Source organism: Drosophila nasuta, unplaced genomic scaffold (assembly GCF_023558535.2).
Source record: "Drosophila nasuta strain 15112-1781.00 unplaced genomic scaffold, ASM2355853v1 ctg316_pilon, whole genome shotgun sequence".
Lineage (NCBI taxonomy): Eukaryota > Metazoa > Arthropoda > Insecta > Diptera > Drosophilidae > Drosophila > Drosophila nasuta.
Genome location: NW_026869503.1, coordinates 3,214 through 17,216, shown reverse-complemented (window position 1 = coordinate 17,216; position 14,003 = coordinate 3,214). Strand labels below are relative to the sequence as shown.

Below are 14,003 nucleotides of genomic sequence, written 5' to 3'. Positions count from 1 at the left end.
ATTGTGTCTGGATGACTGATGTAGGGCAGATCAAAGGAACCGATTCACGCGGATTGCACAACGCAACCGGCGCGGCTCCCCTGTTCCGTAAGTCATTACCAGAAAAAAAAAAGCCGCCCCGGCTACCACCCCGGAACGGCTTTTCTGAGTATTCTGGCCCACCCTTCTGGTCTTACCAGCCGGAGGAAAAAACCCGCATTGACTATCACATGTCAACGCGAGTTTTGTTCAATGCTGTATTTTCGTCAACCAGCCGACTGACGATTTTGCGGAAAGGAGCAGGAGGCCCGGATGCTCTGCCAGCTATAAGAGGCAGCAAGAGCAATGCTTTCACCCACTCGCCTACTGACCACCGGACGCCTGTCTGAAGTCTTCTCCAAGGCTGGCCTGAATGTCCCTGGTGCGGACGATCAACCGCCGTCTGAATGAGGGCGTTTATCCTGCCATCCAGCACGGGCGGGAATGGATCATCGACCGCGCCGACGTTCCCCGAATTGTCGAGATTGAAGGCAGATCGGGCGGGCAAGACGTGTCTCTGCCGGGTTCCTCACGGATACTTCCGCCGCCTCCGCTTCTGTAGCTGCATAAGCAAACGCCCCGCCGGGTAAGGGGCGAGGCGCACGCGCCCAATGCAAAAGCAGTTTTCAGCCCGTTTTGTATAGCACGCACCCCTACCTGGAGCCAGAGAAAAGGCCGGGAAGCGTGGATTATTCACCTTCAGAGCGACGTTTCATCACCCCGCCACAGGGCGGAAATCAGGGCTGCGATTGCGCGTGATCCTGAGCGACTGGCTGAGCGGTATATTCCGGCCGGACTGGTGCGTCTCGGTCGCCGGGGGCAGGAAATTGAGTGGAACGCCAGCAGGAAGCAGCGTGGCGGAGGTAATCACCGCTTCCGCATAAAGCTGGATGGTGACAGGCCGCTTTTCACCGACTTCACACATTCTCCGGCACTGGCTGGTCGTGGCGTCAATTTCATCGCCAAGGCCGAAGGAATACAGGGCGCGGAGATATGGCGCGCGTACCAGATCGCCGCCGAGATTTACGGGATCGAGACCGGCCTAGAGGCTGAAGAAGCATTGCCCGCGCATATCCGTGCGGAGAGGCAGCGCCAGATCGAGGCGAGCAGGGCCAAGGCAGAAGCAGACAGGGAGGCGCAGGAGCAGCTTGAGCGTGAAGCCCATGCCGCCGCAGCCAGTGCCGCGCGCGCGCCGTTATGGACGCCAGCCAGCCAGCTACAAGCCACCCCTACACCCTCCGGAAGAATGTCTCTGCGCTGGCCTGTTCGTGGCGACCCGACAATCAGGGCGAGGCTCTACAGCCCGACGAAGGGGAGTGGTTCCTGCAGGCCGTAGCCGCCGAGCAGAACGATCTTGTCATCCCGGTTCACGATGCCTCCGGGAACCTGATTAACATCCAGAGGATCAACAGGGACAGCACCAAGCTGTTTCTGTCCGGCGGCCTGAAAAAGGCGGCTTCCATATCATCCCCGGCATCGAGCCGGGATTCATTGTCGAGGGATGGCGCAACCGGGGCGACGGTCCACGAAGCCACCGGGCGCATGGTCGTGGTGGCCTTCGACGCGGGTCAGCTCCCGACCGTTGCCGCCTTACTGGCTGGCCGGATCGCATCCGTTGCCGCCGATAATGACGAAACAGGCGCGGGCAAGATCCATGCCGACAAGACCGGACTTGATGTCAGGTTGCCGCCTGACGTTGGCACTGACTGGAACGACTGCGCCGCCGCGCGTGGGTTGGACTATGTGCGGGAAGCCCTCGCTCTGGCCCTCCGCCTGAGCCTCCGAAAAAACACCCCCGCTTGCAGAGGTCCGGCAGAGGATCGAGCAGGACATGCGCCGGATTGTGGGAGAGATCCGCGGGCCAGATCGTGAACAGAACAGAGCCGTCCTGTTCCCGGTTGGGGTTGGAATTGGCAAGACCCGTGCCGCCTTCAGTGAAGGATTGAGGGCTTATGACGCAGCACGCACGCAAGCCAGGGGCGACAGGCAGGCACAGTCGGGCCGATAGTCATCTCTGTGCCGGATCACGGGCTTTCAAGGCAGGCCGCAGACGATATTGCATCCCTCGCTGAAGGAATGGGGATCAGCGTCACAGTCCGCAGATGGTTTGGGCGCGGGGTCAAAGACGCGACTACGGGCGCGGGTGATATGTGCCGGGAGCGGGAGAGAAGGCAGACGCTATCAGGCGGGCCGGGTGCAGCGTCACGGATCAATACTGCATCAAGAAGGTGGGAGGGTGTCCTTACGCCGCAGGATGCCCTTATCTGCTCAAGGGAAGGCGAAGGCTGATGTGTGGATCATCACCCACGCACAGCCATTCATCGACAAACCCAAGAATATCGAAACGCCGTTTCTTCTGGTGATTGATGAACGGTTCTATCAGAGCGGCATCGCCGGGATGCCGAACAGGAAAGGTGGCAGGCCAACTACGCGGGAAGGTCGCGGGAGGACCGGAGAGTCTCGTCGTGACAGGAAGCGGGCTATCCCATGAAGATGGCGGCTATCTGAGCCGGGAGGATATCAGGAACCTTCTGACAGAGACCCGGCGCGCCGCTGATATGCTCCACCGGGCTGCACAGCGTGGCGACAGCCTCCTGCCAGTCTCCGACATAACCGAAACCGGATTCACGATCGAAAGCCTGAGCCGCTTTCTTGATGGCGACGATGAAGCCGCCGGCCTGTTCAGCCGGGCCGAGGGAGCCATAAAAACAGGCTGGACCTGTCAGACGATCAAGCCCTGATCGACGCCGCGAAAGCCCCTCGCTCCCATCGTGAAGGCCCGCGTCCTGTTTCGTGAGATGCGGCGGGTTCTGGAGGCAGGCGATGAGACAGCCGTCCGGATTGAACTGTATGCCAAGGATGAGGACCGGCAGAGGATCGCAGAGGCGTCGGATGACAACGCGAAGCAGGAGGGGCTGAGCGACCGCCCGCACGGCGCTATGCCGTGACCGGCAGGAAGGACATTGCGGAAGGCTGGAAAGCACCAGCAGTCATCCTTGATGCCACCGCGCAGCCGGAAATCGTGCGTCTGTTCTTCCCCAATCTTGAAGCCGCGCCGCCTTACCTCGCAGATGAGCCACACACGCGCCGCCTGAAGGTAAAAGCCCCGGTTCAGATGGAACATGACCACGCAGAAGCACGCGAAAGATGACCACGAACGCCGCCTGAATGAAGCTGAAGGAGACCTGAGCCAGATAGCCAAACCAGCCCGGCAGGCCGCCAGTTTTGAACGCTTCATCGAGGTAATCCGCTTTCATTGGGTGGCCGCAGGCCGGAGGTCGGTCTTGTGCGTCGCGACCAAGGCCATGCACGACTACATTGAGCGGCTGAAAGAGACCGGGATAGTGGTCCTACCGAAGAACGTTGACACCATTTATCCGGCAATCGTGGCAGGCCGGAACGACTGGAAAGACGTGCCGACGATCCTGATGATGACGCGCACACACCCGCAGGCCAGGGAGGTTGAAAGTATCGCGCGCGCCCCTGACCGGGAAGCCAGTCACCGCCATGACACCGCAGCCCCTAACCGATGGCGCGGGCGTTGAGCATGGAAAAGTCACCAGCTTCATCCGCGAAGATCGCCAGCGCACTACCACGACAGGCGAAGACGTCACCGTCCAGCGTTACACTCACCCCGACCCGATGGCTGATGCACTTCTGCGAGAGATCACTGAGGGCGGGATGATACAGGCAGACGGGCGCGGGCGTGGTGTGACGCGAACCGCCGATAACCCCTGACGGTCATCTACTACGCCGACACATTCCCGGAGGACTTGCCGCTTGATGATGTGATTGACGACAAGAGCGCCCACCCGGTTGCGTGGATGCTCGCTGCCACAGGCTACGCCACCACATCACCAACAGATGCAGGCCGACTTTTCCCGGATTTCTGGGAAATACTGACGCCGCAAAGGATGCTTAGGCGCGGAACCACAGAGGGGTTCTCTATAAATAACCTAAATATAGAGTTCCCCCTCTGTGCTGTCTTTCGGCGATACAGACCTGAAGGCGAGCGTCAGAAGTGGCGAGATTGGCTACGTTGTGAGCGGAGAAGCGGCTTTCGTGGGTGCGTTGACCGCCAATCTCGGGAAGCCCATCCAGATCGAGGGCGCATCGGCATCACCGCCTCCTTCGCCTGCACCTACAGGCCAGAGGCGAGCAATCACGTCATCAGCGCCGGAGGGCGTCGTGGAACCGTTCGTCGCTGTTTCTACAGCGCAAGAACAACGAAACGCTCACGCTGATAACAGCGGCGCTGAGCGGGCTATCTGGTCGCCTCCCGTGGCGTTCTGGCGGGATAATCGACCGTGCATCCTCGGCAAGCTGGCTGAGGCCAGATGCGAGGGCGACAGGGCATGAGATGGGCGCGGCTGATGATCTGATTGACCCGGCGCTTGAGTGGATGATGACGGGAGAGCCGGGCTCCTTGGGTGTGGGACAGGTGAGCCACCAATGATGGGGCGCGAGAGGCGGCATGAAACCGGCCCTATCACCATCTGCCGTCTATGCCTACCAAGCTTCTTTAGTGTTCATATTGAACAAGGGAAGACGGAATGGCGAAGGCTGCTACACAGTTGAATCTGGATATGCTGGCAAAGGTCTGGGCGCTGGTAGAACGTGGCGTGGGCGGCGAGTCCGACGCAGCCCGTGCGCGTGCCGCCGCGATGATAGGGCCTTACGGGTATGCTCTGGAAGATATCCCTGACCTTCTCGACGGCGGCCCAGCGCCCGGCCCCGGCGGCTTCACGTTCTATGATATGAGCAACCCGGCGCATCAGCGGGCCTATGCCAGAGAGGCGACAGCCAAGCGGCAACGCTGGATGAACGAACACGCTGACCGCATCGCGGAAGTCATCGCCCGTTACGGATCAAGCGAGGCGGTCTTTGCTCAGACACCACAGGGAGGTAGTGCTTGACGCCGCTATTGAGCCCTTCCGGGACGTGAGAAAGGAAGGCGGCTTCCAGACCTTGACGAGGGAATCGTTCAGGCCAACAGAGAGTGGCGCAGGCTATGGGTGCCGCTATCCCATGGCCCGAGACCATACCCGCCGCCTTGCTGAATATGAGGCCTGGGAGGTCTGGGGTGACCGCAACGTGGCGGACGGTAACAACCAATGCGACTACCTGAGCGAAGGGGCCGACCTCCGGCGGAACCACACCTTCAGGACATGGTGGGAGAAGCTGTTGCCGGCGCGTGATCTGTCCGACCTGATTGTGCGGATGCGCTTCCTGATCGGACTTGACTATCGCATTGACGCACCGGAGGTCATCCTTGCCGACCTTGAGCGGTTGCAGGCGGCGGAAACCTTCAAACCCGCCAAATCCGGGTTTGAGGAAAAGGCCGTCAAACCCCATCCGTTCAAACTGAACACAGCTAGCCAGAGGCGGGCAGAGGTCGAGCGTATTCTTGCCACCAAGGAAGGCTCCATGATGAGTTTGCGTGACATTGCAGCCAAAAGCCGGCGTTTCGCCTTCCACCGTTCTGAACATCAAGCGCCGCTGGTGTGGAGGCAGCGCGATCTGCCAATGACGTGCCGAGTTGCACAATACGCGCACGCGCACGCGCGTAGAGGGTGTGTTTTCTGGTGGGTACGACCGCGCCAGCAAGCAGGAGGCGCGGAGGCGGGAACGGGACGCCGGATGAGTAATTTCCGCGCAATACGCGCGCGTGCGCGTACTGTGACGACTTCGCCGCCGGGGATTTCTGCCACGGTGGCGGAAAATCCGCCTCTCGGGGAATTCCCCGACACCCCAAGATCGACCCCAGACCCATGCCCCATGCCGGGTGGCTTCTTTCTACCCCGGATTACCCCGGTACTGAGCGATGAATGAAGCCTGAATTTGTTGGGGAATGTTGAGGTTAGAAGCGCCACCCCGAGGCGGGGAATAAATAAGCCCGCTGAAATGATGGGAGATCGCAGAGAACCTGCACCGTTCTGGCCTGACTGTTCAGGAGCGGGCGGACCACATTGCGGAGTGGGTGCGGATTACTGAGGGAGTTTCGTCGCAAGTTGCGACGAAACCAAAGGGCGGACGGCCAGAGTCGGGGATAAATGCCGCCTCCCGCGAACTCGGCATCGACCGGACAGAAGCGCAGCGCGCCGTCAAGATCGCCGCCATCTCTCCAGAGGCTCGTGAAGCTGCCGACGAAGCAGGTCTCCACACCCAGAAAGCACGCGAGCGTACAGGTCAAAGGCGCATGTTTTGAGATGTACGATGTGAGCAGTTTGAGCGTACAATGTTAGCATTTCCAGAGGGCGCGACTGACTGAAATAACTGTACGATCCTGCTATATTTCCCGGAGTTTTAACCGCCTAAAACCGCAGAAAACAACGGTTTTTCTGTACTTTAGCGGCTTGTTTCGGTATCCTCTTTCATGCCGAAAACGCCCCATCAGACAGAGCAGAAACCAGAGCCGGACACACGACTGATTGAAGCCGTGTTCAAGGAGATCGTCTGGCATGGTTGCCGGGTCTATCTCCGCAATGGTGCGCCCTGTTTGGCGGGTGACGTGCGGGCCATTCCTCCGACACGCTTGCCCTCCTGAAGCAGCACCGGACGCAGCATTCACCTGTTTCGCCAATGGGATGGTGCAGGCTGGCAGAGTGAGGCGGTAGCAGCGTGACCATCGCCACAATCGACCCCGGCAACAGCGGGGCCGTCGCCATCCTTTCCAATGCTGGCGACCTGATCGAGATTTTCGACATGCCGACCGTGGCCGTCACAGTTGGGAAGAAGCAGCGCAACGTCGTGTCCGCCCCTTTACTGGCGACGATGCTGAGGGCGCATGACCCGGCGGAGATATGGCTTGAGAAGGTCTCGACCAGACCGGGAGAGGTGCCGTGGGTGCCTTTGCGTTCGGTCGTGGTGTTGGCGTCATCGAGGGCGTGGCCGCTGCTCTTGGCAAGCCTCTCCACCGTGACGCCAGCCGTCTGGAAGAAGGCGACCGGATGCCCTGCCGATAAGGGCGGAGCGCGTGCCAGGGCGATGCAGCTCTTCCCGACAGCAGCCGACCAGTTCAAGCGCGTGAAGGATGACGGACGAGCAGAGGCGGCTCTGATCGGGGTTTATGCAGTAACAAGGAACCAGAAATGATCGACGTTCACAAACTGGCCGGGGTTCGTGTTCCCGGTGTTCAGATCGACCGCAGCCAATATTCTGCCTTGGTGCGGGCGGTAACCGGATCAGGGCTGACCAAATCCCGTCCCTTCGCGCTGCTCTTGGGGTGCTGAAAGTGCCGCCCATGCCAGTCCTGAAGGTTCTGGATATGCCACGGACCCTCCTCCGCCCTTTGCGCGTCTGTGATGAAAGGCGTCTGATATGACCGAGAAAAGAAAACACCCGCCCGGAAATCCCCGGCTTTTCGTGGAGGCCATCAACCTACAATCTGAACGACAAAGATATTCCGTCTTTTGTCGTGACGTGGGGCGACTGATGCAGCGTTTGAGGCAGAATATCGGAAGAAGCTGCCCCTCGGTCATAGGATCGCAGCGCAGGAGGTTTCGGAAAAATATCCACTGATGAAGGCCGTGTTGCGTTTCTCACGGCGGCAAGCTTTGCATGAAGTCCGATACCATGAAGATGGACAGAACAAGACGTTCATCATGCCCCAGACCCCACCCGAGACATGATGCTCAAAGCATTGGACAGGGTGGACGATGCGGGATTGAGCGCATGGATCGAGGCAAAGACCCTGATGCGGGAGGGATCGACCACAAGACGGAAGAAGCCCGCGAAAAGGCCGCAATGGGAAACTGATGGAGGATGCCGAGTTTGTCAGAGCGGTTTTTCTGGCGAACCACGGCATCCCGTTCAGTGATCAGGAGCACATGCCGGAATCCGCCCTGACCGCCGCGTTCAATCTGAACCTTGTCTGGATGAACCCGGAGGGCGTCAGGTGGGACAGCGGCAGCAAGACTATTCAGTTCAGGAAATAGGCGGTCGAGCCAATGGCAGAGATGAACGAAACCGCCTTCCTCTCTTTTCTCAAGAGATCGCAGGCGGCCATCTCTGCCGAGATCGAGAAAGGCTTGAAAGAGGGCGCGAAGGATCTTCAGCAGGCCGCCAAGGATGAGATCGGGACATACCAGACCGAGGACATGCGGCGGCGCTGCCCCTTGGGATGAGCTGGCCGACAGCACAAAGGAGGATCGTGTCCGGCATGGTTTTCCAGAGAACGAGCCGGGCCGCAGATCGGGCGAGATGGCCGGCAGCTACAGCGCCGAGGCTGAAGGCATGAAGATCACTCTTTGGCAGCACTAGCGACAAAGCGAAGTGGTTTGAGGACGGAACTCCGACGCAACCGCCCCTGCTCTGTGATTATCCCCGCTCTTTCAGGAACGATGAGCAGATCACCAAGCGGATAGCCCTTCGCATCACACGCGCGCTTGCAGGCAGGAACCAATGACAGAAGCCTATACCGTCAAAGGCGAATACCTATTCATCACGGACGCCCCGAAGATACTGGCCGAGATCGCATCCGGCTTTGAACGGGCAATCGGTCTAGGAAACAGGTTCAGAACGACACTGAGGGAGATCGGAGAGCAGGAAGGTTCCCTCCGCCGCCTGAGCCGTTCCCTCAAGGAAATCGACAGCAGCAGCCTGCCAGCCTTTCGGGAGAGGCGAGAAGTGCAGCCCTGTCTTTCGATGGGATCACGTCAGCCATCTCCGCCGCCCGTGAGCAGATGCGTGAACTGATCGCTGAGGCTGGCCGCCTGTCATCTGTGCGGGTCGGTCGGCTGGATGAGGCCGCGATGGGTGGTGGCGGGTCAGGCCTTGGCGGAGGTTCCGGAGGACGCGGCGGATCGGATCATGGTGGAGGTTTCCGCAGGGCCATCGGGGCCGATATTCCGGGCTATCATTCACCTGGTCTCAAGACCATTATTGGCGGGACTGCGCTTTTGAAGGAGCGAAAAGCAGCTTCAACGCTTATGCCGGGGTGCAGCAGGTCTATGACACGCCCTTTCCGATAGTCGGGTGAGGACTGACCCCGCTGTCATGAAGGCAATCACAGGCAGCGCAGACCAGAACCTTGAGCGATACAAAGTCCTGACCCCGATGGACGTCGCCCGGAACGCCTCCGAGGGCTATGCTCTGTCCGGGGTGAATTGCGGGAGCAGGGCGCTATCACCGACATGCTCGGGCGCGTCGAGCAGAGCATGATCTTGCGCGGAAATCCGGCGATGACGCGCAAAGAGAGGCGCAGGCTCGTTGAGGGAATGGACGTTGGTAACAGGTTCTATGACCGCAAGACGGGCCAGTTCGACACCCAAAGGGCGAATAAGGAGGCGGACCTTCTTCTTGCACAGATGAACGTATCAGGCGGCTTCACGAAAGGCAGTTCAATCCAGAACTCTTCAGGTCAGCTGACGATGGGGCAGGACATCAGCGCCGAAGGGCTGGCGAGGATGACGCATTTCATTGAAGTGAACCCGCAGAACAGCGCACAGGCCATCAAGTCCTTCATCAACCTGTTTGAACATGGCGCCAGACGCATGGCGAAGAAGGACCGGGCCGCATGGATAAAGGCCGGGCTTTTCGGGTAGATGGGAGCCTGCCGGCTGATGCTGAAGCCATGCTGCACACGGACCCCATCGGTTTCGCAGAGAAGTATCTGAGCCGCTTTGATCGGGGGTTCATTTCTTCGCATATCCAGCGGCAGAACGTGGGTTCCATCATAAATGAAACGGAAGGATCGACAGGCAATATCAACCGGCAGGCCGCCGCTGTGGCGAGACAGGACGCGCAGGCCGGGAACGCCGCCCTTCTGAACAGCCCAGCTGGTGCTGTGAAGCTGCTTGATGCGTCCATCGCCCGATTTTCCGTGACGCTTGGCAAGTTCGAGGCTGGCCCCGGAGTTCATATTCTGGACCAGATCACTGACGGGCTGGACCGCGCCACGAAGCTACCTGAACGCGCACCCTGACAGCATGAAGAAGTTTGCCGGCGAGGTGGGGAGTCTGGTCAGCACAATGGTATGGGCGGCGACAGGTATCGCCAAAATTGGATCGATCATTCCTGACTGGATGCGACATGCCCTTGTGAATAGCGCAGCAGCGCAGCGGCGGCCTCCGTAGTTCCTGAATAGGGACGGCAACGGGGCAACTGTTGCGGGGGTCGGAACGCTTCTGAAGGAACTGTGGGACTATGCTCGCTCCAACGGCGACATAAAGACCCGTGACGACAGGACACAGCCAGCGGGGCAACACACGTCACTGTCACGGTTCCCATGCACATCGACGGAAAGCACATCACGACCGCCATTGCGCCGCACATAGACCTGATGAACGCCAACCGGACCAGACAGGCCCTCCGCTCCACGAGTTCCGGGCTGACGGACTGGCGATGCCGCAATATCCGGGCGCGGCGCTGGCACACCAAGGGAGCATGTTGCCAATCGCGCCGAGGATCAGGAGGGCCAGAAGGATCAGGACCGGTCCGGCTCCCTTCCATGCCTTGTTCTTCCGGTAATAGACGCGATTGTATGCGGCCCGTTTGGGGCTTGTGAGCCATCCATACCCGCGAGGGGCTTTACGCCGAGGCTGTGGCGGACGTAACGCTTCCACGATGTGCGGGCGCTGATGCGGCGCTTGAGGCTGAACCTACGAGGGCCGAGATACATCAGGAACACTCTCCTTCAAAACAGCCCCGCACTAACGGTGCAATGGTCTATGAAGGCCACCTGTCAGCGACCCGCCACCTACCACCGTGGCTACCACCTTGCCACCCAAGCGGCTACCCATCTGCCACCCATGCAAAGACGGCTCTTCATACACCATTGCACCGTTAGTGCGGGGCGTGTCGGGCGGATGATGGCAGCGGTATTCAAAGCAGGATCACCGGGCCAGCTTCGCCAGTTGGTCCATGATGCCGTTCATGATGATTTCCGCATGGGAATGTCATGATCGCGCGGCTTGCCGGAGGGCTTTCTGCACGTCACGGCTGACGCGGACAGAGAGGGTTTTCACGCCATCAGGCAGCGTGCGGGGCGTCCTGTTTTGGCGGGCTTCACAGCCTGCTCAATATCGCCTTGCCGTGGGTCGTGGATCAGCCTGTTCCCTTTGCCTCCGCAACCTTGGCGATGGCCTTTGCGGGAGAGGGTGAAGCAGCAGGCTTCTGACTGGCGAGACCTGACAGGCCGGAGGTGAGAGAGGCGCGTTTAGCCATCGAGGTAAGCCTTTCGGAGATAGCGCCACAGAGCGCGGAGTTCGAGATCAGCCTTGCCGTCCGGTTCATATTCACAGACGGCGCGGCCATCGTTCAGGGCGTAGGAGTAGGCGACCAGAGACGAGCAGGCCGGAGGGGGCGACAGGCAGGCCGATGCTGTTTGCCGCCTCTCTCGCCTCGGCGGTCAGGGTGGCTTCACCAACACCGCGCGGCGGAGGGCATTGATTCAGGACGATGCAGGCCGGACAATCAGCGGAGCGGATCACGTTCGCAGTGGATGCGATGGCGCGAAGGTCGAGGATGCCGGGGCGTGTCGGGATGATGGCAGCGGTTGCCGCCTTCGCAGCCCGCAGGGTTTCACCTTCCACTGATGGGCGCGTGTCCACGATCAGGAGATCGAAGCCTCCGCCTGAGCCATCTTCTGAATGTCCGGCAGCATGGCCGCGTCACGCTCTATCATGACCAGATCGTCGGCTTGCCGGGTTTTCCACCAGCCAGCCGCCGAGGCTTGCGGGTCAGTATCGACCAGAGCGACCCGGAGGCCGTCCTTCACCGCCAGAATAGCCAGATTGACCGCCAGCGTTGTTTTGCCGACACCGCCTTCTGAGCGACCACGGCAAGGGTTTTGAGGGTTCTGTTTTTGCATGGGTTCCATTCCTGCCAGCGGAACGAAACACATGCAATCTTGCATTTATGACTTCATGAAGGAATGAAGTCGGAAATATCGGCTATGCCTTGCGGAGGCTTCATTGATTCTGGATTGCCAGCCGGGCCCATCCACTTTGAACTTCCTCAGAACGTCGGGGTCGAGCCGGAGAGAAACAGCCACCTTTTTCTCGGGATTGCGGGGGCGGCCAATGGGGCGACGTGAGATTCCCGCCTTCATTTTATCCGCCAAAGCAGGAAGGGCTGATGAAAAAGACCGAGCGCGTGAAAGCTGTTCGTCCGGTGGCTTCTGGGGCATCGGGATCGGTCGCAATCATTCTTTGCACCCGGCGTTCCGTGACGCCTTTAAGAGAGGTGAGTTTCTTCATAGTATTTCCGCTCCTTCTGGCTGGCTGGACGCATCGAGATGACTGAAAGCCCTTCAGATCCCAGTTCCACGAACACGACGGCAATCACACCATCAAGGAATGGTCCTATCGCCATCAGGCGGCCTTGCTTGGCGGGGAGGACCAGAGAATTAAGGAAGAACGTTTCATCCAGTCGGAGAAATCAAGCCCTCGCTCCCTGATGGTCTTTAGGCGTTTTGGTTCATCCCATGTGATCACCAGCATGGTTTCTGTATATACGGAAATAGGGCGGGGAGAAAGTGTTTCTTTTGATGGGCGGAGGCTCCGCTCACATAAACGCGGAGTGGGTTCGGATTACGAACAACAGGGGACGCAATGTGCGCCCCTTATTGTGGAAGAGGAAAAGAGGGAGGTCATTGCTCGCACGTTCAGAACATGCAAGTGAATGGTCAGGCAGATGGAGCGCGCCGGGGATACGTATTGGCCAGCTAATAGCGGAACCTCAAGATAAACCGTATATGAATAAGGTGGCTTGGGAATGGAAAATCTACATTATGTCACTCAGGAATATATTCGTTCTGAGGGAAAATGGCGTTCTTTTGCACGATTTAAAAGCGCATATGAAGCTATAGAGAGAGCTGAAAAAGAAAATAAACAATATTACTTTAGAGTAATAGATGAAAAAGACATTCATGGAAACGTAATATATTCAACTGTTCCAAGAGGTTTTAAATCTAATAAGTTTATTGCGTTATAATATATGTGATTTTATCACATAAACGCCGCGCCCGCGTAGTTCTTGGTCAGGTTCTCCGTGCGGACGTAGCCGCGCAGAATGTCCATGTTCTTGTGCCGTGAGGTTTCCGCAATGCGGAGGGCGTCACACCCGCTGGCAGCGGCGGAGGTGATGAAGCCAGCCCGTAGGCTATGACCTGAGAAGGTTTCCGGGTCGAGGCCAGCAGCTTCCGCCGCGTCCTTCACCAGCCGGGCGACCTGTCTGTCACACATTGCCTCCGCGCCGACGTTGCCGTGCCGGTCCACAGAGCGGAAGATCGGGCCGGACGTGATACCGGCAGCGCGGACCCATTCTGCTACAGCCGCCAGAGGGCGGAGCTGCAGGCCGTCCACAATGCCGATGACCTGCCCCGCCCTGTCTGGTCCGTCTTGCTCTTGCGGATCGTGACACGCGCCCCGCCTTCGACTGCTTCAATGTCGGACACATCCAGCGCCACCAGTTCAGAGCGGCGGAACGCGCCAGCGAAGCCGAGGAAAGCAGGGCGCGGTCTCTCTTGCCCTTCAATGTGTCCGGCAGGGTTTCGAGCATGACAGCGACCCGTGAAGCTGTGGCCGGGGCTTTCTTCTCCTGAGCCGTTCCGATGCGGCGACGCATCCCCTTGAGCGCACGCTTCACCAGATCATCACGGCAGGGGTTCCGCTCCACCCGCTTGAGTTCGTGAGCGCAGGAGATCGCAGCGATGGCGCGGCTGATGGATGAGGCACGCTTACCCGCCTCCGCCATGTGTCCGATGTATGAGCAGATCACTTCTGGCGATGATGGGACGGGCGCAAGGTCGTGGTGACCGCACCACGCGATGAAAGCAGCCAGATCGGAGCGATAGGCCCGCGCCGTGGATGCCGACAGGAATCACCAACGAGACCGCTCACCGTCTCCTGCATGGATGCCGGGAGAGCAACCGGGGCGCTTTTCACTGTCAGATCGTTCGTCATGGTCTGGGTGTCCGATAATGCCTTCTTATCGGACGTTAGATATATGCAGTCAAAAGATTGCAATAACGAATAAATCAC

General features: G+C 59.3%; 2 protein-coding genes across 2 annotated transcripts; one reads left to right on the top strand and one right to left on the bottom strand.

Annotated features, from left to right (window-relative positions):
• Nucleotides 1-6,723: 6,723 nt before the first annotated feature.
• Nucleotides 6,724-7,113, top strand: LOC132797913 (uncharacterized). Its single transcript, XM_060809666.1, has one exon. It carries the CDS (start codon nucleotides 6,724-6,726, stop codon nucleotides 7,111-7,113), a length of 390 nt encoding a protein of 129 aa, XP_060665649.1.
• A 5,855-nt stretch (nucleotides 7,114-12,968) lies between these two features.
• LOC132797912 (integrase/recombinase xerD homolog) lies at nucleotides 12,969-13,716 on the bottom strand. Its single transcript, XM_060809665.1, has 2 exons — nucleotides 13,418-13,716; nucleotides 12,969-13,347 (listed from the first exon to the last, which is right to left on the bottom strand). The coding sequence occupies exons 1-2, from the start codon at nucleotides 13,714-13,716 to the stop codon at nucleotides 12,969-12,971; spliced, it is 678 nt and encodes a 225-aa protein (XP_060665648.1).
• Between the last annotated feature and the right edge of the window lie 287 nt (nucleotides 13,717-14,003).